We start from the raw sequence: 25,534 nt of genomic DNA on the forward strand, positions 1-25,534 counted from the left end.
TATGGGCCAGAGAAAGATACAGTTGAAACATAGAAGATAAAAGTATTGGAGCCATAGAGAAAATGAGAGATGAAAGAAACAGAAATTAGGGGAGACAGATGTATAAATTTTAGGGTTAGAGTCAGAAAAGCGAATTGCTGGATGAAAGAAGCAGATCAAGCGAGAGGACAGAAAGAGAGAGAAAATCTAAGGACAAAGAACGAAAAGAGATTTTGGGCAAAGGAAATTGGAACTGAAAGGCACAAAGGGGCAGAGACTGGTATTGCTGGGAAGCAAGACCAATGGGCAGACCGAGATAGACATACATGAAAACAGAAAAAGAAGTTAAAACACAAGTAAAAGGCATCCATGAGACATACGCAACAATATTGTAGTGATATATAAATTGACAGAAAAAGGATGCACACATCCTTCAGCAAAGAGACTTAGTTAGACATTCTCAATCTGTGTGATTTTTAAGGCCATGGCCTTCCCAGTGTTTTACTGGAGGACATTGTGGCTCATGCAACACTGGATTAGCAGACATATTGTTAAACCATACAAAAATAGTGGAATAAAAGCAAAATACTGCAGATGCTGGAGATCTGAAATAAAAATGAAAATGCTGGAAAAACTCAGGTCTGGCAGCGCCTGTGGAGGAAGAAACAGAGTTAATGTTTCGATATTGGACTTTAAATGTTAACTCTGTTTCTCTCTCTACAATGCTGACAGACCTGCTGAGTTTTCCCAGCACTTCCTGTTTTTATTTCTGAAAAACAATGGACCTGCCTCTGCTCTGCTCTTTGGAAAAGTTTTCCTTACGTTCCTTTGCCTCTTTACCTTCTCATTTTAAAAAGCTTTCTCAAAACACATCTCTGTATTATTCAGTCATCCTCTCATAAAGATTCGATGCCCTCTGTCTTTATGCTCTGTGAAGCACCCTGGATCATTTTTCTGTGTCAAAAACATTGTTGCTTTTAAAAATGCAGGAGACTTGTTCTTGACAACATCTGGGAATGCAGGTTTTGGCTCTGGGAGTCGACAGTCAGGCAGGGATCATGATCATGATGGGCGAAGGCAACAGTGGTGGGGACTTGAAGTCATTTTAGAAATTACAACTTGGAGGATCCGGCCATAGATGAAGGAGGGCAGGAGTATTGGGCCTGTTCCCTTATCTTAGCACCACCCAACTTGGAGCTACTGTGGATGTCAGTACTGCCTGATGTGGAAATGTAGCTGGGACGTCTTAAGAAGTAGGTAAACAACTTTGCCAACTTAGTAGGGTAAGGTTGGAGGACTCCATTAGAGGTAAGTGAAATTGATAGGCATGACAGGAAAATGGAATGGGAAGCCTGTGTTACTTTATATAAAGGGAGTACTTTTGCTATATACTACTAATGTGTAATATTTGATCATTCTTTTATCCTTCCATGATATGTGAGCCTCACTGGCAAGGCCAGCATTTGTTGCCCATCCCTAATTGCCTTTCAGAAGGTGGTGGTGAGCCACCGCCTTGAACCGCTGCAGTCTATCTGATGTAGACACATCCACAGTGCTGTTAGGAAGGGAGCTCTAGGATTTTGACCCAGTTACAGTAGTGCCGTTGGAGCCCTACTCATATGGAATATTTTCACCAGTTGCTAAAAAGAATAAAGCTAATTGTGCCTGGCAAAAATGGATTATAACACACACATTTGTTATTTTTAAAAGCACGACACCTGGGTCATTGACCCATTGCGCAGTGTTACAGAAAAGATAGAAGTGCAGGCTTCACAAGTTTGTTATATCAGCTTCCCTGTTGGGAAGGGAGAGGTATGAAAAGGAGAGGCCAAGCTGGGAAGAGGGTATGTCACTTTTAAGTACCCTAATGTAACTTTCAGAGAGAGGTTTTTTAAAAAATGTAATTGCAATAATGATATTCCTGCATGTCAACAGCAGTAGCAGAGGAAATGGAGATAAAAGAAGAGATAATGCAAGGATATCCTAAAGATGAAGAAGCTACTCCTGAGTTAGAGACTGAAGTTCAGCAGCAGAAGCGAAAGTACTTGACTGATGACAACCTGGTCCTTGGTGTATATATCCACAGAGCAGACCTATTGAAAACTGATATTCTGACGTCACATCCCTCAGTGAAAGTTCATGTTGTTGATGAAGTGTCAGGGCAATATATAAAGAAAGAACACAGGTGAGATGCAATGCTGAAAAAAATCTGTTGAGTCAAACGATACATAAATTGAATTGGTGATTCAGAATGCAAAGAAATCTTTTACATAATTTATAATTATGGGATGACCATTATACATTTGTAAGATGGCATAAGACTTCAATGTTGACATAAAACTTCAATGTATTAAACATCAGCTACAAAAGGAAGAAGGGGTTTTATAGAGAGCCTTTCATGTCATCAGGATGTCCCAAATCATTTTAAGCCAATTATTTATCTTTGAAATGTAGTTTTAATGTTGGGAAACAAGGCTTCCAATTTCTACACAGTAAAGTCCAACAAACAGCAAAGAGATAAATGACTAGTTAAATCTGTTTTGATGTTGTTCGTCAAGGAATAAGTATTGGCCAGGATACTGGTTGAACTCTTTGTTCTTCACATTGAGCTATACAATTTCTAACACATTTACAAAGGCAAACTGGGCTCGAATTTAGTGTCTTATTTGAAGGATGGCACTTCTAATGGTGCAGCACACACACAGTACTGTATTGAAATGTTAGATTAGGTTACATGCTATTGTTTCTGAAGTTTGATGCTATAAACTACTGACTCCAATGAGAATGCTGCCACTGAACGTGTTAGTTACTAAACCATCTAGAAGGGGAGGACTTGTACCATGAGTGCGAAACCTTGCCTTTAATTAACTGGTCATGTTGCGTTTCATTATGCTTCTGTGAAGCACCTTGGGACGCATTATTACAATAAAGGTGCTATATAAATATGAATTTGTGGTCACTGGAGGTTGGTGTACAATTTAATAAGTTTACAGGATAGTTGGTGACCAAGTAAGTCTCTTTGAAAGACAAGACTTTAAATTTGTTTGCATGGTATTCTTGTACATGTTGAAATTAGTGAGGTTATCAGTGAGTGTGTTGGAAGTTTCATATCTAGCACATGTTTGTAGACCATGGGCATATGTCCATGTATCATGGACCTCAAAAACAAAGAACTGCTTTTTAGTGACTTATGATAAATTCAGCCAGAAAACGTGAAACACTAGCTGTTTTAATTCCTGGGTCTCATTAACATACTGCTGATTCACCTAACTGGAATGGATGGAATGGGGGTGGCAGGGTGGGAAGAAAAACTGCCAGCCTTCTGGTCACCAGTCTGCACTTGGCTAAGAGAGGCAAAGGATGTTCTAGGAGAGTCTTGTGGTTGGGTTGAGGGAGTGGTGAGCCCAGAGCATTCCAGCTCCACCTGACTTCTCACAGGAAAATTTTTTTTAAAACTTTCACTATCTCTTCAGATTTTGATCCTCCCGTGACTTGCTTCAGCTTGGATGTAAAACCAGAATAGCTTCCCCACTCAGGTCTGAGTTATAACATTAGGTTTACCCAATCTCAAATTATCACAAGCTAAAATGTTTTCAAGGCAATGCCACTTTACCGCAGGCTTTACTGCAGAGGGCTGAGCCATTAAGTATATGCAAGGCTGAAATGGACAGATTTTTAATTAGTGAGGGAATCAAGGGTTATGGGGAAAAGGCAGGAAAGTGGAGTTGAGGATTATCAGATCAGTCATGATCTCATTGAAGGGCGGAGCAGACTCGATGGGCCGAACGGCCTACTTCTGCTCCTACATCTTATGGCCAGCATCCCTGTCAATGGGAAATAAAAAGTGTTTACCAGACCCTGATGTGATGGATATTTTGAGCATTATTTGGCAATGATGGATTTAATAACTTTTAGCACAAACAAGGACAATAAAATAAAAACAGAAAATGCTGGAAATACTCAGCAGGTCAGGCAGCTTGTGTGGAGAGAAAAACAGAGTTAATGTTTCAGGTCTAAAATCACAGCCCTGGAACATTAGCTTTGTTTTTCTTTCCACAGCCGCTGCCTGACCTGAGTATTTCTAGCATTTTCTGTTTTTATTTCAGATTGCCAGATTTGTTTTTGTAAGTGCAATAAGCTTCTGGACAGTTTGGCAGACTTGCTTGAATTGCTAAATGGTATTTTTTTGTTAATTCCCTGTTAGACTACCTGTATTTTTTTTAAAAGAAATTTCAGTTGTTTATATAATGTTATTCTGTTACGTACTTTCTGACGCGAAACCCATAAGTGTCTTCCCCATGTTTATTGCTGGGTAGGTATCCTCCCGCAATTGGCCATTTTTCATATGTGAATCTTAATGGCAAGTTTTGTGAGACCATTTGACTGCAGGGGGCATCATAGCTGAGTCCAGTCCTGTACTGAACCAAGGTCGATACGCATCCACTTCCAGCAGTAGTCACTAGAAAGTGATCAAAAGCCGGAACAATTGCTGATCTTCCACTTTCTAACGGGGAAGCTGTGATTGATTGTAGCGTCCAGACCTTGGACTAGTTCAGTGAACATTGGTGAACCCTCTTTATTATATTTTGTAATGGCAGAAATAATTTTTTTTTTCGAGATAAATGTATGGAGCCCTTGGACAAGTCTTTCCTATCGTATGTAAGGAAATTATGCCCTTTACCCTCAAATTGTTTTTAAATGCAAGTGAGTTAAAGACTTTTTCAAAAATGAAACAAAATTTAACAATGCAAGAAGAGACTAAAATAGAAATGAGAGAAGATTAAGGACACGGGGAGCTCAAACTGATTCTCTTGGTGGAAGCATATAAAATACACTTCAGCATTCTGTATGCGGCGCACTTCAAATTTGAAATGTGCATTTTGGATTAAATGACAGTTCGATGCTTATGTTAAAGAAACTTTTGGTTTGGCATTGAAATGCATTAGCGTAGCAGTTAGTGTATAAGTCTGTATGTGTGCAGTAGCATATAGTAAATGGCACTCTAGCTGGACTATTTATTTCTCCCCCTCAATTCCAATAAATGTGCATCTTGTTCAGCATATGACACATTTCTGAAATAAACTGATGAGGAGAAAATTCAGATTGGAATATGAGACATGATGTTTGTTCTATCCTCTAACTTGCTCGAAACATCCCTTAACTATTGCATCAATAAAATTGATTTTGCAAATTGGTCATCAGCAGTGTTAGGCCATACTTTGCAACCAAATATAGGTATTTAGTCATTTTGTAATTCTCTCATGCAGGCTTTGAATACTGTGCATGCAATATTTTGCAAAACCACAAGCCAATAAAGATGCTCAATATTACAGGAATGATTTTCATATGTGACTAACATTTGTCTGTGGTAAAGCTATAGTTTGTATTAATAGGCAGCACGTCATAACTGGTGTTCCATGTTTTGGAATACTAAATTAGGTGACTTTCATAGCTATTGGTCTGAGTAAATCTGCAAGGTTATGTGAATAAAAGTACTCAACTAACAGTGAAAGAAGGATTTGTATTTATATAGCACCTCCTCACATCTTTCTGAAGTGCTTCAAAAGCCTTTAGATACAATTATTTACTTTGTAAGGCTGGTACTGTCATGCAGCAAAATACCACAAACAAAAATGAAAGACATGCTGGTATGTTTTGTAGTTCTGACAGCTGAGGCAGGGTTGATGGAGAACACGTTACTCAGTAATTTCATGTGATCTTTAAAATCCATTGGACCAAGTAGACAGGGTTATCAGTTTAATGTTTCATCCAAAGAAGCAAATCTGAAAATGCATCATTTCCTCGGGGTTATGCTGTAATGCACTGGATGAAGTCTGGAACAGGGTTGAACCCATCTCCTTCAGCAGTGGGAGCGTTATCAACTTAGTCAAGCTGATGCTGCCATCCAAAGTTTATTTGTTACTGCAAACCAGTAGAATAAGGCACATATATATTTTGTTCTGTTCTTTAATATATATCAAGTACTTCATATTGGTTGAAGTGAAAAATTGCAAAAAGTCTGGGTTATAAAATAACAGCCTTTAGAGTACACATTGAACATAATTAGGTTATCAATAAATAGTAAATTAAACATAATTTTTAAGATAGGATAAAGGCCATAAGCTCCATTTGGTCTTTGCACTTTCATTTGATAATACTCCCTTAAATGCCTTCTCATCCCATCCTATAATCCCATCTATCTTTAAAAATAGATCTAGTTTCCTCCTAAAGCAATTCCTACTGTGTAGTTCAATGTTCCTCCCTCCTTCCCTAGTAATTTATTGTGGGGGTGGAATAAAGTTTTACCTTGCTTCCCTTTTACCATAGTAAATCATTTGTTTGGAAAACATTAACAATCTCCTTCATAATATTGAACATTTGAATTACAGGGAAAGGAAGATCCAGGAGTGTTTCTATTTTTGTTCCATTTAACTAAGCTAAAATTTATTTTATATTTTTTAATATGTAATTTTTTTTTTCTGTTGGCATAGACTTTTGGGCAACGTCTACCTTTGTCGCACTGCTGCAGTGAGTATCTTGCAGTGGTTCCAGTGCAGGCATCAGGTGTCCATACACACTAGTCAGTGCAATGCTTGAGTTCCCCTTCCCTCAAAACATATTAAAAATGCATGGACAGAAATGATCCCATGCCACTGTTCGGAGAAGTATCTCTCAGTATGCTGACCAACATTTATCAATAGTACTCGATCAGTAGTACCAAAATATGTTATCTGCTCATTTACTGTTTGTTGAACTTCTTTGTATGAAAATTGACTTCTAGTTTTGCCTATATATTAAAAAAAATCAATTGGCTCTGAAGAGCTTGAGACATCCTGAGAGTGTGCAAAGCACTATTTAAATGTATGTTTTTTTATCTTGGTGATAACCCCACTCCACTCTCCCTTCTGAATCAGAAGGTTGTGGATTTAAGCCCCACTCCAAAAACTTGAGTGAAAGATCCAGGCTGATACTCTAGTGCAACACAGAGGAAGTGCTATGATGTTGGGATTGCTGTGTTTCAACTGAGATGTTAACCTCTGAGGCCTTAGCCTTAAGATTGCACAACACTATTCATGGAAGAACAGGGAAGGCAGTTCTCCCTGGTGTCCTGACCAACATTTGTCCCAAAGTCACCGTCACTTTTTAAAATGACATTATCAGGTGATTTATCACATTTCTGTTTGTGGGAAGATTACAACAGTGGCTTCACTTAAAGTGCTTAACTGGCTATAAAGTGCTTTAGGATGCCTTGATATTGTGAACGGCACAATATAAATATAAGTTATTTTTCTTTTCTCTCTGTTCATCTTCCGAAAATGTTGATATACCAGAGTCCAGGTCACTTTTATATAATAATGTTACGTGACCCCCCTCCCCCTGTAAACATCACTGTTTACAGATATCGTTTGCCTTTTACAAACCCCTGTTAGCTGTCCTAACGAATCCAAATATTCTAAATGGTTAATATTATCCTGTATTCTAGCCTTTAAAAGCCTTCCACTATTGATGAGCTGATCTGTCTGTATTTATCTGGGGTTTATCCCTCTCTCCTTTTCCGAACAGGTGTTAACATTTTACAACCTCCCAGTCAGCTAGCACAACTTTACGGCCTGAAATTTTCCTGTGTCGGGCGGGCTCGGCAGGAGCGGGCGGGGGCAGTCGCGGTCGGGGAGTCTACTGCCGCCCATGATCAGCTACGCACCGCCATTTTACACGGGCGGGCCAATTAAAGCCTGTCCAGCGTAGTACGTGAGCGGTAGCACTACCTGTGCGGGAGGAGGGAGAATCAGGTCCAGCGCTGTTTCGCCCGCATGCACATATGCCTTGGAGATTGAAGCGGATTTTAAAAAAACTTTTAAAGACATTAAAAATGTAATGAAACGTGTCCCCTCATGTGACATGGGATGTTTTTATTTTTCATAGAAATTTTTTATTTAAGTATTAAAAGTTTTAAGAAACCTCATCCCGCTCATGGATGAGGCTTCCTAAAAAGCGTGAAGGCTGTTTGGTCTTTTTGCCTGCCCGCCAACCATAAGGCTGGACGGGCAGCATAAACTTGACATTAATTACTTCGTTAGTGGCCTTAATAGGCCTATCAATTATTGGCGGGCACGCAGCCGACTACGGTGCATGGCCACCGAACGAAATGCCGCGAGACAGCGCGATGATGTCGGGACGCACGCCCGACGTCATCGCGCATCATTTTACCCACCGGTGTGTCGAGCCCACCCCCGCATGCTGACTGAAAAATCCTGGCCTATGTCCATAAGGGTGTTTGAAAGTTTGTAGCCAGAGTGTCTGGTACTTTCTGACTTCCCTTAGCATTCAAATCCTATCTTTAAATTAACTTTTGTTTTTTGCCCTTAACTCTGATAATGTCAGAATAGTACTGGTTAATTCAAATTGCTTTTACAGATTGAAGTGTTGATGAGCAAAGATCAAAAGCTGTATGTCTTGAAATCTATTGATTTTGAGATTTTGCTGATGCAGAAATCTGTGACCCACTGTGCCATAGCTTAAAGCATTACTTATTTTTAAAGAAAATAACCACTTGGGCCAACATAAATTGTAGCGTGATTTTAAATAAAGGCAGTCAGTGTGGGCAAGGACCTAATGACGTTTTCATAAATCAATTTAAAATTTTGCCCTTATGCATTGTTTAAGCCTTTGAAACTGATGGGCCCCATTTGCTAAAAAAAAATGCTTTGAATTTATTAGCCAAAACTTTTCTGGAATAAAAAGCTCTTGGAGATTTGAAACTTTAAGAACATTTCCTCCTTTTTTTGTCATTTGAATTCTTTCATGTTGATAGCAATCGACCTGTCACTTCATATTATGAGCAAGAGAACCTGGAGCACATCCTTCCCATAATGACACAGCCGTATGATTTTAGGAAAAAAAAGTCGCCAATTCCAGCATGGGAGGAGCAAATTATCTTCAATGAACGATTCGGTTACTTTCTTCAAGAATTCTTGGATTCACCTAGTAGCCTTCTGTTCTTTGAGGTATCAAATGTTTTGGTTGGATACTGCATACCAATTCTGTACTATGTTCTTTTTAAATTTTTATATGCTAATTAGACCTAGTGAGCAGTTTACAGAAGCATATTTTGGAATGAACAAACTAACTTTTTTGAATGTTTTAAATTAGTTTAAACACATGCATGCTCACCAAAGTTAGAGCTAGATCTAAAGTGTAGGAATTGCTATTGAAAACAATAGTATAGTCCTTGTTTTTTTTCCCCCCCTACTGAATTCACAGTTCTGCCATTTTACAAATCCTAAACACCAAGCCTCACATTTGTGATTATGGAGGTGAATTTTATTTTAAAATATTAAATACATTTTTTAAAACTGCATAGATTTAATCAGTATGATTGTATACCATGAAGTTAGACTGGCAGATAACAAAGAGAGGTTTTCCATATCATTGTGCTGTGACAATGTTCAATTTCAGGCTCAGTAAGTGGAAAAAGGGATGAAGATGCATTGCACCATATTTCACCTCCGCTACACTGCCCTGGGATTTCCAGATTTCCCAAGGTAGAATACTTTAGCGAGCACCTGAAGTAAGTGCAGGCCTAGTTTAACGTTTAGATGAGACAGAATGGAGTGCTCCCAGCCTTCTGCTGTTTCTTCTCAATTGTCGCTCAGTGTACGGGAACCTGAATAATCATGGTATTGAGATTTGTGACCCTCTGTGGACTGGAAGTTCCACGGGGTTAGGCTATTGGAAACAGGTATGAAAATTTGTATTCCCTCCCAGCAGAATCCAGAAGGCCTGTGGGCAGGATGAACAGCTGTAGACTCGAAAGGCCTGCAGCTGCACTCCTACCACCTCTTGATCCTAGTGCAAGGCCAGCTAAGGCACAGAAGTGCATCCCTCCACTCACAGGCACAGTACACTTCCTATCGACTGCATTTGGTCAGGTACCTGCTCAGAACCTAAAGGCAAAACTACCACGTCATCTTTCTAAGTAATGAAAATCGAGATCATGAAAATAAATATTTAGGCTTTTACTACATAAGCGACTAATCTGCTCCACAGTGAGACCAAGGGCAGAATCATCCCAGATTTGCACTAAGTGCAGTAGCGGGTGGAAAAAGGATGTTTTACCCACTGGCCGCAATGGTGGGTTTTCATGCTGGATTGTCCCATTCCCAGCGCATCCAGCCTCATTAATAATGCATTCTCAGGAAACATGCCAGATTGCTGGTGGGCGGCCTCTGATTCACCTGTCCCACCGTCACCTCGGGTTCAGTAATCCGGGCACCAAATTTAGAGGGTGCCCCTGCACAAGGCTAGCACTCTCCAAGGGATCAGATGCTGCTGGAAAGCCATAACTGCCAAAGGGTGGAAACGTGCTGCCCCCATGTTTAGTGACAATTCTCTCAAGCACCCACTGGACACAGTGGAGGCCTGCTGTGAAGTCCTCAACCTCTGCTCTGGGAGATGATCAGCTATAAGGTCACCAGTCCAGCACAGGAGGTGGTGGCAACGGTGGTCAGTGCCAATGCCCTGCGAAGGAGGACAGCCACCCAGTGCCAAAAGAGGATGAATGATCTTTGTTCTGCCAGGATAACTCTCTTTTCTCGTCACTCTCAACTCATGCACTCAAACCATCACACATCCATAGGGATCTCATTCACTACTAGTTCAAGGAACACCAACATTCACACACTCACACATACCTTTCATCTGCCCTCCAGATTGTGTCCTCATCCCGACAATGGCACTATTCACCACCCATACATGCCAGGCATCCTTCTCATCTGGCCTGGCAGGTGTCCTGCTTACACTCCTTCCATCTGTCTTCATGCAGGGCAAGCTGGCGCACAACAAAATGGAGAGGTCGCGAACGGTGGAATGCCTGACATCAAGGTCCTCACAGACTTTGAAAATAAAAGTCATCCAGCTGATCGGTGATGATCTGGACCATTCCTGTGCTGATGGTGAGCTTGGCGGTGCTTGACCAAGTGAGAATCTAGCAGTGTGACACCCACCAGACAGCCATGCTCTGGGTCACTTCCCACATTCCGCAGTCCCCTGCCATGCAGTAATTATCTTTCCTTGCTTTTATAGGCACATCTGGGAAGCAGCTGAGTGGGTCCACGAGCCAGGTCTTTGACTCAAGCCCCAAAGACACCTTTGAAGAAGAATCTGATGGCGCCCTAATTGAAGACATGTCACAGCACTCACCCACACCCTCCTCCAGCGCAGAGACACGCCCCTTGGTGGGACCTAGTCTTAGAGTAGCCTCCGGGTCACAATCTGGTGAGCACATCGTACTGTCTGATCCACAGCAGGCTGCGGCAGGGACTTCCCAGGTTTCAGGCACTCGGAGGACTGCTGGAGGCCAAACATCTGCTGAGCCCAACTCAGATGAAGAGCCTCTGGACTCGGTCATACCTCAGTTGCTGGAGCTGCAAAGGCAAGCTCAGGGACATTTTGTATTAATTCACAGGATGTGCACTTCGCTGGCTGGGCCAGCATTTATTGCCAATCCCTAGTTGCCCTTGGGAAGGTGGTGGTGAGCTGCCTCCTTGAACCGCTGCAGTCTATGTGGTGTAGATACACCCACAGTGCTGTTGGGGAGGGAGTTCTAGGATTTTAACCCAGCGACAGTGAATGAACGGTGATATGTTTCCAAGTAGGATGGTGAGTGACTTGGAGGGGAACTTCCAGGTGGTGGTGTTTCAATGTGTCTTCTGCCATTATCCTTCTAGATGGTAGTGGCCGTGGGTTTGGAAGGTGCTGTCGAAGGAGCCTTTGTGAATTCCTGCAGTACATTTTGTAGATGGTATGCACTGCTGCGACTGTGGAGGGAGTGAATGTTTGTGGATGTGGTGCCAATCAAATGGGCTGCTTAGTCCTGGACGGTGTCAAGCTTCTTGTGTTGTGGGAGCTGCACTCATCCAGGCAAGTGGGGAGTATTCCATCACATTCCTGACTTGTGCCTTGTAGATGGTGGACAGGCTTTGGGGAGTCAGGAGGTGAGTTACTCATTGCAGGATTCCTAGCGTCTGACCTACTCTTGTAACCACAGTATTTATGTGGCTAGTCCAGTTCAGTTTCAGGTCAATGGTAACCCCAGGATGTTGATAGTGGGGATTCATTGATGATAATGCCATTGAATGTCAAGGGGCGATGGTTTAATTCTCTTTTGTTGGAGATGGTCATTGCCTGGCATTTGTGTGGTGTAAGTGTTACATCAGGAAGGGATGTCCACTGCACTCCTCAGATTGCAAGGCACGATGGAGAGGTCTGTCCACCTTCATTCTGAGGTGATGGCGCCGATATGCCAAAACACCGTGGTCAGCACTGGTAGGGTGGCAACCGCCATGAAGACCTTAGTCCGGGACATCGGTCCTGCACTGCTGCACGGGCTGAACTCCATCGCTGACACCATAGCTGGCCTCCAACCATGTCAATGCGAGAGGGGTGCGGGGCAGCTTGACCTCACTGCAGCTTCCCCTTCTCCTCAAGGAGTTAGCCAGTGGCCCTTGGGTACCCAAAGGGAGGAGGATCAGCAGGTGCACACCACGGTGCCATCCACCCAAGTGACTCTGGGATTGTCTGGCCCAACTGAATTCCTTCTTCCTGTGACCAGAATCACAGAATTGTTATGGTGCAGGAGGAGGCCATTCGGCCCACTGGTTCTCTGAGCATTTTAACTTAGTGCCAATCTCCTGCCTTTTTCCCGTAACCCTGCACATTGTTTCCATTTAAACAATCATCCAATGCCCTCTTGAATGCCTCAGTCGAACCTGCCCCCGCCACACTTCCAGGTAGTACATTCCAAACCCTAACTATTCGCTGTGTAAAAAGATTTTTCTCATCTCGCGTTTGCTTCTTTTGCAAAACACTAGAAATACTATGCTCTCCGGTTCTCTATTTGTTAACAAGCGGGAACAGTATCTCCCTGTCTACTATGTCCAAACCCCTCATGATTTTGAAAACTTCTATCAAGTCTCCTCTTAGCCTTCTCCTCTCCAAGGAAAACAATCCCAACTGCTCTAACCTTTCCTCATAACTGAAGTATCTCATCCCTGGAACTATTCTTGTAAACCTCTTCTGCACTCTCTCCAGTGTGTGCACATCCTTCCTATAGTGTGGTGCCCAGAACTGTACACAGTAATCCAGCTGAGGTCTAACCAGTGTCTTATCTAAGTTCATCAAAACCTCCTTGCTCATATATTCTGTGTCCCTATTAATGAAGCCTAGAGTACTGTATGCTTTAGAAACAGCTCTCTCTACCTGTCCTACCACCTTTGATGACTTATGTACATATACACCCAGGTTTCTCTGCTCCTGCACACCCTTCAGAATAGTGTCCTTTATTTTATACTGTCTCTCCATGTTCTTTGTGCCAAAGTGCATCACCTCACACTTCTCTGCATTGAACTTCATCTGCCACCTATCTGCCCACTCCATCAATGTGTCAATGTCCTTTTGAAGTTCTATTCTGTCCTCCTCATAGTTTACAATTCTCCCAAGTTTTGTGTCATCTGCAAACTTTGAAATTGTCGCCTGCACACCAAGATGTAGATTATTTATATATATCAGAAAAAGCAAAGATCCCAATACCGACCCCTGGGGAAATTCTACAAGCCTGCTTCCAGTCCGGAAAAAAACCCATTAACCATTACTGTTTCCTATCCCTCAGCCAATTTTGTATCCATGTTGCTACTGTCCCTTTTATTCCATGACCTATAACTTTCCTCAAGTTTGTGTGGCACTGTATTGAATGCCTTTTGGAAGTCCATATACGCCACATCAATGCCTTGCCCTCATCAACCATCTCTGTTAACTCTCCAAAAAACTCCCAAGTTATTTAGACATGATTTTTCCTTTAACGAATCCATGCTGACTCTTCCGATTCAATCCACATTTTTCCATGTGACTATTAATTCTATTCCGAATTAATTCTATCCCGCAGCTCCATCACCACAGGCCAAAGAGGGTGCCGCTGCCACACAGCAGGATCCTGAAGGCAGGTCGGGGTCCTCCAAGTCTCAGCCCCCAAGACAACGCCTGCCAAGGTCATCACAGCCAGGGCATAACAGTCAGCAGGCTGCCTCCGACTCCACTCTGGATGTCGGGAGAGCACCAAGACATAGTGGCAAGGATAAAGAACTTAAGGTATGAGGATAGATTGGAGAAGTTGGGACTGTTTTCCTTGGAGAAAAGAAAGTTGAGAGGAGACTTGGTAGAGGTATTCAAGATCCTTAGGAGTATGGACAGGGCAAATAGTGTGAAACTGTTCCCACTTAGAGAACGTCAAGAACTAGAGGGCACAGATTCAAAATAATTGACAAAAGCAGTAAATATGATGATGAGAGTGGTTAGAGACGAACAAACTTCCCGAAAGGGTGGTGGAGGCAGATTTGATCGCGGTATTCAAAAGGGAATCGGATTGCTATTTGAAAAGAAATGATGTACAACATTATGGAGATAAGGCAGGGGAGTGGTACTACGTGAAATGCTCTTTCAGAGAGCCAGTGCTAACATGGCCAAATGGTCGTCTCCTGCACTGTAAAGATTCTGTGATTCCATGATAGTTGCACAGCCTGGGCACGGGTATTAATCACTTGTACTCAATGTTTACTATTGTAAATAAATTCCCAAGAATGTCTCCTTTCCTATGGCTCCTTGTTATGATGAGCAGCGTTCGTATCATTTAGATGTAAAACTTTGGTTCCTACACAAGATAAAGGCAGGTGTCTCAGTTCAGGGCCTCTTCCCTGTGCAGTGTGTAACCTTCATACCAAAGTGATGATCTGGCTTCACACTCACTGGACACATTAGTGATGCCTGCACCTCGATGGTGCTTGTTATTGTTGCCAGGACGTCGAGGGCAGGTGCCACAGATTTCCATCATTCTCTCTATGTGCTCTCAGCACCTTTTGAGGTGGGGCTGGGCTTCCATCTTTTCAGCATCTGTGACCAGTTGCGCTGTGCTCCTGAAGGGGTCAGGTGCTGAAGGCTGACAAAGGATCAGGTGCATTTAAAAGTTTCATAGCTGCATCTCCATGATGTAATGCTGATCACAGAGCGCAAACAAGCTGCCCTCATCCAACCAGAGGCAACGTGAAGATCTATGGAATATCCTCACTGCATGTCGTCGTCATCCTCCTGGAATCTAATGACTATTAGGGCCTCCACATGAGCCTGAGCACTGAGGGTATTTGTGCTGCCATCAGCCACACAGGAGTCAAACATTCACAGAAGCAAGGTGATGATGTCTGGACTGTCCTCACTGCATCTCATCATCCTCCACGAATCTTGCGGCTACGAAAGCCTCTGGAGCGGGCCTGACTCATCTGGCCAGTGCGATGGTCTCATTGTAGGCATCCTCACCTTCGAGGACCTCATCATTGCCATCCCCTTTGACGTCCTCCTCATTGGAGGATGCGTACAGCTCTTCCACCTCCTCAGCCAGGTCCTCCCCTGTTGTAGCACCAGGTTGTGGAGCGCGCAGCAAGCAATGATGATCTGCGACACCATATGAGGACTGTATTACAGTGCTTTACTAGACCAGTGAGACACTGGAACCTCATTTTCAAAAAGCCTATAGTTTGCTCCACCAAGGTCCGGGTCACACTATGAGCCTCGTTATACTGTTGCTCTGCTGCAGTCTGAGGCCGCTAAACAGGCATCATCAGCCACGTCCTCTGTGTGTAGCCCTTGTCCCCGAGGAGCCAACCCTGCAACCTCTGTGGACCCTGGAAGACGTCAGGGATCTGAGACCTGCGAAGGACGTAGGAGTAGTGAACACTTGCTGGGAATCGTGTGCAGATCTGCAGGATGTGCTTGTGGTCACACACCAGCTAAACATTCAGCGAGTGGAAGCCCTTGTGGTTGATGTAGTTCATGTTTGTTGCCATGGAGATCTAAGCGCCACATGAGTTTGTCGATGGCACCCTGTAACTATGGAAACCCCCAGAGATCTGCGCAAACCCCAACACTCTTGCTTCCTGTCTTTCCTGACCCTGGGTGAAATGCACAAAGTTCTGTGCTTTCGTGCGTTGGCATCTGTAACCTCCTGCATACACTTGTGTGTGGAAGCTTGCAAGACCCTGCACAGGTCACCTTGTGTACTAAGATGTACTAAGAACCTCTCTCAGTTAGGTTTGATGGCCCCTTTATGCATGCAGGAGAGTGCTGGCCACCACTTTGATGGGCAGTGTGTAGTGCGTTCATTACCTGTCCAAAACCCCATCCACCTCCAGCCCACTCCACTTGACCAGTTGGCGGCAGCTTTGGCCACTGCACTGCATGCTGTGCTCTCAGCTTAGGCACAGGCATTCTCCTCACCCACACTGCAAGGTTGTGTGTTAGCTTGAACCATAATGGATACTGCTCCAACCTTAATAAGTACATTGCAAGGGGCTGTGAGCGCCTCCACGAGTGACTGTGCCAAGACCACCTTTTGTAAACTGATTATGCAACTTGTCCAGTCAGCCAATTGCTCTGCTGCCCCCTAAAACGCACATTAATTTGCAGCCTGTGACCGAGAGGTGAAAAGTTCTGGAGCATTTGATGGCACTTTCATGCTTTTGCATTGCATGAGTCAGCAGAAAGGCTTCAGACGCTTGACTCCATGCATATCAAAGGAGCTGCAGCTGAGCGGTCTTTACTGCCAAAGAATACTCACTTTGGATTTCCAAGTATGGGCTGCTTTCTCACCCCCTTCCTCCCTGGCTTGAGCCCCACTGGAGCCCTTGCCCCCGGCACCGTGCTGAAAGTCAGCCAGGAAAAAATGACTTGTCTGTGCCCCACCGAGTGCGCAGCAACCTTTTCCTGATGCCCTATGGATGATGCGAGCACTGTGCAAGGTTGTGTGGACTTACCTCTGAGTTCCCCTCAAAGTTCAAGTCGCCAGGCGTATGCCTTTTAAAGGCAGTCTTGAAGCACGGTCTTGCGAAGTCACGCTGAGATGGGCAGTAAATTTAGCATGAGGGGATGATTCTAGCGAGCAGGGCTTATAAATAGATGCAAGTATATTTAAATGACGTTCCCAACGTGTGGCAGCGGGAAATGCGGCCCACTATTGACAAGTGGAGTGGACAATCGCAAATTGGTTTCATAATGGTGCAAAACTGATTTTTGGCCATATCGCCATATTGAGAATTTAGCTCATCTTCACAGTAATTTAAAAATCTTCCAATTGAATAGTGAATCAGTATTTCGCTCTCATGAATAACAGAAAGTAGTCAGTGATCCCACCATATCCCCTCCTTCATCTCCATCACTTTTTTTTCCTTTAGCGTTCGATTTTCTTCACAATATTTTTATGATCCTGTAATTATATTATTTTTCTTCTTTTCCTGTGCTACTGACTTGTGAATAGCAGCCTCTGTAATTACCTATTAACAGTATTTAAACTATATTTCAGAGCCACTCTGAGTTAGACATTTTGCATTGTTTGTTTTGGTTTGTTTGAAACTCTAATCGGTTAATTTGATACTTATATAGATCCTTGAATTTGTAAGTATGGATGAAGCCAAAGTCAACTATGCAACTCAAAGTAGTGAAGGTGGTTGGCGGAAAATAGCCTGGGCATTTCTAAAGGTAATGTGTTATGGACCTAGCCATATTCTCAAGTGCAAAGCAGGCAAATGGCTGCAATATTTTCAAGACCTTGACAGATTTTTGTATCTGACACAAGTCAGTTCTGATTTAGTTTGTGCTTCGTAATACCTGTCAGTGTAAATAGCACTCACTTTTCCGGTCTAGATAATTGTCATTATTATTCACATCTTAATTGGGTTGGGGCTGATGCCAACTGGAGGAAAGGGAGATTGTGTGTACGTGAATTAAAAGGGAGTGTCCTCTTTGGCTGCTGAAGTCGAAGCACTGCTGCGTGAGATGTTTGCCCTCTTTGCCGTTCCACAGCGCCATCCCAAAGGTCATGCAGCCAAAATCTAGGCCACCACTGTGACTGACTGTCCCTGTGTACATGCAAACTTTACATAGCACGGGAGCCACAGATGTCCTGATAAAGTACAGCTCAATATCTGCCCCTCTATTGATCCAGACCCTGATGATGCAGGCTAGCACCATGTTTGCCAGCTTGATAGCGCCTACAGAAATTGGTGATAGTATCTTGGCAGATGTGGTCAAAGCAGCAAAGCTGGGTCCAGATCACTCTGGAAAAGCTCCCTTTTGAGCAGTACCATGTAAAGGATAGCATTCAGAATCTTTCAACTTAACAGTTAGGCATTCACATCTCAAGTGATGACAATGGGGTTTCACATGCTAGCGCTGCTTCTGATGGGCAGAGGAGCTTCAACCAGTACAAAGTCTACCAAAATGCATTGTTGTCTCCCTGAAAATGGGATGGCACAGAGTAACTTTTGAACAGCCTGACCTGCCTGGCATCCCTCCATATCCTCGACTGCCTCTAAATGCATCAACTCAGAGAATGCCAATTGGCAACCTTCGAGTGCTGTTAGAGAAAGCTAGATCAAAAAAAAATAAATTCTGATAAGTCATATACCTGAAACATTTAACTCTTGTATCTCTCTCCACTGATGCTGCTTGATCTGCTGAGTATTTTCTGGCATTTTCTTTTTATTTCAAATTTCCTGAATCCCTCAGTATTTTGCTTTTGTAAAATCTAAAATACAACTGGAACAAATAACCAAGTGTCAGCAGGAAAATAAAATCTACAGACCTTCTCCTATCTGCAGATCCTTCCAATGGCTCCTTCACATCGGGTTAAGATGGACATTCTGGGTACTCAGAATCCAGCACAGCCTTGGCTGGAAAGGGGCACAGCACTCATCCCACCCCTTTTTACATAACACAAATGGAGCATTCTGCTATTTCTGCCTTCACATGCCTGCCCTAGACTCAACTGGAAGCTTTAGCTAGGCCCAAAGCGAGCAGCATACCTGGGCCCAAAGTGGACTAAAATAATTTTATACTTCATATTTCAACATTGTTCTTTGATGTTATTCTTCCTCTCATAGAGCCTTGTACAGGGGTGAATCTACATTGATTTGCTCTTCATTTGAGAGTCTGAACAAGCGGGTGCAAGCAGGCATTTTGATCATAAAATATAATGTTTTCCCTTTTTAACAATTTCTCTTTTTCAGAAGTTTGTGCTCAGGATTTGGGTGCTTGTATTGATGTTTCATAACTTCCCTGAGAAGTTATGGTCTTATGTTGTGATTGTTTTATTGTCTTGCTTTGTGGTATCAAGAGTTATACAGTGCATGTGTAAGCCAGACCATGTGCAGGCAGTGTTCTCCTCTCCCTGAATGACATTAGTGAACCATTGGGTTTATATCTTTTTTTTTTCTGGTCCCTACACTGATTTTATTTAGATGAAAGCAAAATACTGCGGATGCTGGAAATCTGAAATAAAAACAAAATGCTGGAAATTCTCAGCAGGCTTGGCAGCATCTGTGGAGAGAGAAACGGAGTTAATGTTTCGAGCCCATATGACTCTTCAGTTCAATTTCAGATTCAATTAACTCAGTTAATTGCAGGTGGTAGAATTTGAATTCAATAAATATCTGGAATTAAAAGTCTGACCATGAAACCATTGCCGATTGTTGTAAAAACCCATCTGGTTCACTTCTGTCCTCACCTGGTCATGTGACTCCAGACCCACAGCAATGTGGTTGACTCTTAAAAATGCCCTCTGAATAAGGGCAATAAAGGATGGACAATAAATGCTGGCCTAGCCAGTGCCGCCCACATCGCACGAAATAACATTTTTTTTAAAATTTGAAATTGTGGGATTTGAACACTCAGCCTCTATTGGCCCTAGTCCAGTGCAATAATTGCTACATTTTCATATCTGTCCACATGTGCTGTTGATGGATAGCAGTCAAAAGCAGAAATTCTAACCATTTGCAATCTTCACCACCGACAAACAGTGGCAGCAGTGTGTACCATCTACAAGAAGCACTGCAGCAACTCACCCAAGGCTCCAAATTCGTGACCTCTACCACCTAGGACAAGGGCAGCAGATGCATGGGAACACCACCAGCAAGTTCCCCTCCAACCCATACACCATCCTGACTTGGAACTATACCATCTTCCTTCTCTATCGCTGGGTTAAAATCCTGGAACTCCCTTCCTGACAGAAGAAGGCTCACCACCACCTTCACATGGGCAATTAGGGATGGGCAATAAATGTTGGCCTTGCCAGCGATGCCCACATCCTGTGGGGGGGGAAGGATTTTAAAAAACCCTTTTTCCTCTTGGATAAGATTGCATAGATCATCACAGAACAAAATAAGTTTACTGCCATGCAATATACTTATTCATTAAGGCCTAATGGAACATTTAAAGTTTTTTTTCCAAAATGTATCTATTTTTCTCTATTTAAAGGTTTAAAAGAAAGAAACTCTCATAAATTAGCAGTTCAGGAAGGGATTTATTTCTTTATCTACCCACAGATGAAAATATACCCATCGGCCATGAAATTCCAGGGGCTAGAGAGGACAGTCTGGTTTTCATCTGGGGGAACCCAATCAAATCAGGATTCCACCCAGTTTATCCAAACATTTTCTAAATGTCTGTATAAGGCTGAATTTGGATCTTATACTAATTCCTTTTCTCCTTCCTATCCACATTCCCCATGTTGAGGAGATGTGTATTGCAGGGGTGGAGAATTCCTAAGCTTTACTGATTTCAGAACTAGCGTTCCCAGCTGAGATAATTGACCCCAAAGGGGGTTGATTTACCTTGTCCAGAGGCTAAATTGCTCTTTTTTTCAAACCAGAAATTAAAGAATAGTGTTTTTCTTTTTTCCTGCAGTGGGATTAGGTCTCTGACCTAGGGCAGGTGGAGTGGGCCTCCAGGAATTTAGAGCCATTGCCTTTTATATGTGTTTGCATTTGTTTTTATTTGTTCTTACGTTGTAATATTACGCTATATTTTTTTCCTTTCTTTCGATGAATACTGGAAATAGATAGTTGAGTTAACATATCCCACATATAAACTTGGACATTTCTGTTGTCGTTAAATAGTTGGTAGGTGCTAATGGAGTGTTGAACATTGATCGAAAACTGCGTCTACAGTTGTATTATCCACCTGCAAAAGTCAAGAAGCTTTCCAATTCCATTGAAGTGTTTGAATGGTGGAAGAAACGCCCTTGGAATCATTATCCTTCAACATTGTACGTTACAGTGAAAGGCTTAAGGTTACCTCAAAACGTGAGTCTAATTTAAGAAACTTCAAAAGCCTGTACACATGCTGTATGTTTTCTGGAACTGTGAATTGCTTCTTGAAGCCTTACACACACAGATTTTTGAAGTAGCAGTTTATAGAAAATCTTCAAATAACCTTTTCCAAAAAGAGGAATTGAAAAAAACAAGATTTTATATAGAAGAATCTTTGAAAAGTTATTCACGAAATAACATTCTTTGCAAGGAGTATTTTTGATATTCTAAACAACAAAGTATGCAAGACTAAATCATGTACTGTGCTTTCAATTTATATAGATGTGATTTTCCTTTGCGTTTTTTACTCCGGAAAACTTGGAACTAAAATATAATTGTAGTAGGAGGAGAAGGCAGATGCATCATTCAAGCATAAACCAGACTATATACTGATTGGCAAATCTGAATTATAGCTCACTATTGTGTTACTGCCAATGTTTTGGTTAATTTAAATCTTGAAGGGATTTCACTTTGTTTTCTCTCAAATGGATCTCTCCTTGCTAGTGGTTTTACAGTATTAGATTTTGATCAGTGCTTGTAAATAGTTTACCGCATACAGGCAAACCAGAATTGGTGTTATTGGCGGGGGAGCAATTCTGGAATTTAACTTGCAGCCATGTGTTTTTCCTGCGCAAAACCACCAGAATGGTGCTGGTCATAGTATTGGGCTGGGAGACTTTTCAACATTCAAGATGTGCACCTGTAAAGGATAGTAAGCAACCCTTACCCCAAAAATAACCAGGCCATGCAAAATTCATAACAAAAACCGAATTACCTGGAAAAACTCAGCAGGTCTGGCAGCATCGGCGGAGAAGAAAAGAGTTGACGTTTCAAGTCCTCATGACCCTTCAGCAGAACTGAGTGAAGTTAGGAGAGGGGTGAAATATAAGCTGGTTTAAGGTCGGGGGGGGTGCGGGGAGAGAAGTTGGGGGGGGGTTGTGGTTGTAGGGACAAGCAAGCAGTGATAGGAGCAGATAATCAAAAGATGTTACAGATAAAGGAACAGGGAGGTGTTAAAGGTCGTGATATTATCTAAGAGAATGTGCTAATTAAGAATGGATGGCAGGACACTCAAAGTACAGCTCCAATGGGGGTGGGGTGGAAAGACTGACAGGGTATTATAGTTATAGATTTAAAAATAATGGAAATAGGTGGGAAAAGAAAAATCTATAGTTGTTGAATTCAATATTCAGCCCGGAAGGCTGTAAAGTGCCTAGTCGGAAGATGAGGTGCTGTTCCTCCAGTTTGCGTTGGGCTTCACTGGAACAATGCAGCAAGCCAAGGACAGACATGTGGGCAAGAGAGCAGGGTGGAGTGTTAAAATGGCAAGCGACAGGGAGGTTTGGGTCTTTCTTGCGGACAGACCGCAGGTGTTCTGCAAAGCGGTCGCCCAGTTTGCGTTTGGTCTCTCCAATGTAGAGGAGACCGCATTGGGAGCAACGAATGCAGTACATTAAGTTAGAGGAAATGCAAGTGAAATGCTGATTCACTTGAAAGGAGTGTAAAATGCATGTTCATGCAAAATTCATGTTCTAAATGGCCAGAGCTAGCAGCAATCACAAGGCACTAAGTCAAATTTTGCTCTGGCCTTAGGCCAGCACAGATTAAAGTACAAATGGCATTAAGGCAGTTGTGGGCATAAGTCAAATTTCTTGGCAACTCTGACATTCAGTGTTGTGTCTTTTAACATTTAGAGTCCCCTGCTGGGGGCGCTCAAATGCAGTGTGTGGCCTACCCACTGTTATGACACAGCAGTTGGTAAAGGCTGTTATTTAAAATCCCAGAGGGAAACTTTAAACAACTGTCATGATATATATTTTCAATTGGTATGTTTGAAATGCAGCTCTAAATTCAGGAATAAAACCGCCAGTTCGAGAGAGGTTTTTATATCAAACTAAATGAGACCTTTATTAATTTACAACAAATTAAACATATACACATGGCTACAAATTACTATCATAACTTTTAACAAATTCCCAAATGAATCTCCACTGAGGCAACAATAATTAATAGACTTAAGCAGACACCAGACAAAGTATTTTCACCTTATGAATTCAAAATGAGGTTCCTTTCAATTTGGTTCCTTTGCAGACAGTTGTAGGCTTACAGCTGCTTTGATGTTACATGCCTCTGCCTTGCACACATAAGAACCCCCTTCTGTTATACTCAGCACTTCTCTAAGTGTAAATTCTCATTGTACTACCAGGCCCTTTGAACTCCTTTCATAGTACCAATTTTATTAGTAATATAAACATTGCTTGGTGTCTCCTAGCTAGCTGCAAGATTTCACTCCCACTCTTGAATGCTCTATTCAACAAAATGCAAATGTACCTCTACCTCTGTTTACATCTCAAAATTATAATAGATCAAAACACCCAGACTAGCTGGCTTTAATCCAATTAACGCACACACAGACACACCCACAGACTAAACCTCTATTTAAAAAAATAATCTCCAATAACATTATATACATTAATAGCTTCATGAAACCCGCCACCTACCCTCCAACCTCCCGACTTGTCTCCTATTTTGCAGTGGAGGTGTCAGGCAGCCCACTCACCCTTGGGCCTATTGGGACCCTAAGTGGCCAATTAATACCTAACCAAGCAGGTTATATGCAGTCTGGCAGCTTTAGCTGCACAGGCTGATGTTGGGCAAGGTTGATACCTCTTTTGGGGGCCCCTTGTGTCCATCAGAGACATCCCCCACTGCCCCCCCAAGGTCAGACCCACCCCACTTAACCCTCCCTCCCACTTTCTCAAACCTAGCCCCCCAATCTCCTCCCACCCTCTTTGGGACCTGCCAGCCAGACTCCGCTGATACTCTGGACTTGCCTTCATTGCAGCCTATGTAACCTCTTCTTTGGAGACTGGCTGTAGTCCCAGCAGTGGCCAACTCTTGAAACTTATGCTACTGGGACCAGAGAGCTGTTGGCTATCAGATTGGCCAACAGTTCTCTTGAGCAGGATTTCGTCCCCAGGTCAGAAATCTTGCCCTTAACCAATTTACACTCTGCCAAGTGTGCAATAGCTGCGAGACAGTTGATATAGGTGGGGATGTGTTCCCCGCTGCCTCTTCAGATAGCGGGGTAGGAAACACCGCCAAACAAAAAAATCCTGCCCTTAGAATGGTGAACTGTTTATTTTAAGCATTGCTTTCTTTTCTACTTTCAAAACCATTTTTAAAGATGACCTGTGAAACTTTTCATACTGTTCCTTATAGCCTGATCTAGAACATTATTTCAATAAAGAGCTTGATACTACATTCTCAGTAACTTCAGGATGTTGATGGAATTAACAGGAGCTATTATTTATGTCCCATCTTCACAAAAACATACTGTAACTGCTGTTAAGTTCACTATCTATTATCATGAACTATATGTAAATGGTGCATAATAGGCAGCCGATAAAGATCTTGTTCAACAAAGTTACTACAATAATTAGACTTCAGAAATACTACATAGACTTCAGGACGTCCGGAGGTTGTGAAAGGCACTATGTAAAATTGCAAGTTCTTCTTTAAGTTGTTGTGCCTCTGAAATAGGTGAATCCTTCTGTACGTTCCATGATGGCTACTCAACGAGAACAAGGTACTATTTCGTACAATGAGCTTCAAACTGAGTTGGTACAAAGAGCTGTTTCATCAAATATAGATTACCAGAAGTTGGATCTTTTGAAATGGACCAGACTACCTGGGCAGGTAAAGAAGATGGCTTAACCTGTGCTGTTATTGCAATAGAAATAAAGATCAGGAAAGATGTAAAATGAGCTAACGATTCGCTATAGCACTATTGTCCAAAATAAAAATTACCTCCACTGCATTTATAAATTTTGTTCATTTTTTAAATTGATTTTATTCTTCTGAAGCCCCCTCTTGCATACTTCTTAGAAGTTGCCTTGCTTTTCTGTTGTACGGAAGGTTATGGCCTGAATTTTTAGGATGGCGGGGTCTTGATTCCCGCGACTTCAACTGCCCCGCAGCCAATTTATGCTCCAACGAGTGTAATAGGCTGCAGCGGGACTTCTGCCCCTCACTTGGAAGGAAGTCCCGCCCTAGAGAGCTGCTGGCCAATCTGATTGGACGGCAGTTCACCAGAGCCTACAGGGTCAGGAGCTGCAGTGGACAGAGAAGGGACTAGGTCCAGGAACTGGAGGCTCAGGTAAGTTCAGGGGGTCCCAGGGTGGGGAGGGTAGGGAAGGCCTGAAGGAAGTGATCGGGGTCTTGGGGGAGAGGCTGGGGCAGGGAGGGAGGCCTGGAGGCCACTGGACTTAAGTGGAGGCACCCGACTTCAGAAGGCATCCCCCACTTCCTGCCCTGGATGTAATTTTGATATATTTCCAGCTTCCCCCACGGAGATTCAATCTTCGGTCAGC

At 42.7% G+C, this 25,534-nt stretch overlaps 1 protein-coding gene across 6 annotated transcripts in view; it reads left to right on the top strand.

Annotated features, from left to right (window-relative positions):
- The window catches only part of ahi1 (Abelson helper integration site 1), a 301,212-nt gene that overhangs the window by 40,558 nt on the left and 235,120 nt on the right, over positions 1-25,534 (top strand). For 5 of the 6 annotated variants that reach the window (XR_013576639.1, XM_078542364.1, XM_078542368.1 and 2 more), the window contains exons 6-10: positions 1,915-2,164; positions 8,792-8,984; positions 17,458-17,553; positions 20,970-21,155; positions 24,705-24,860. Coding sequence is in view for 5 of the 6 variants with exons in the window: in XM_078542364.1 (XP_078398490.1) it covers positions 1,915-2,164; positions 8,792-8,984; positions 17,458-17,553; positions 20,970-21,155; positions 24,705-24,860 (881 nt within the window). In the remaining variant the exon portion in view is untranslated. The remainder of the gene's footprint in view (positions 1-1,914; positions 2,165-8,791; positions 8,985-17,457; positions 17,554-20,969; positions 21,156-24,704; positions 24,861-25,534) is intronic. The other variant, XM_078542366.1, reaches the window with a different exon arrangement.

This window comes from Cetorhinus maximus, chromosome 5 (assembly GCF_964194155.1).
Source record: "Cetorhinus maximus chromosome 5, sCetMax3.hap1.1, whole genome shotgun sequence".
In the NCBI taxonomy this organism is placed as follows: Eukaryota; Metazoa; Chordata; class Chondrichthyes; order Lamniformes; family Cetorhinidae; genus Cetorhinus; species Cetorhinus maximus.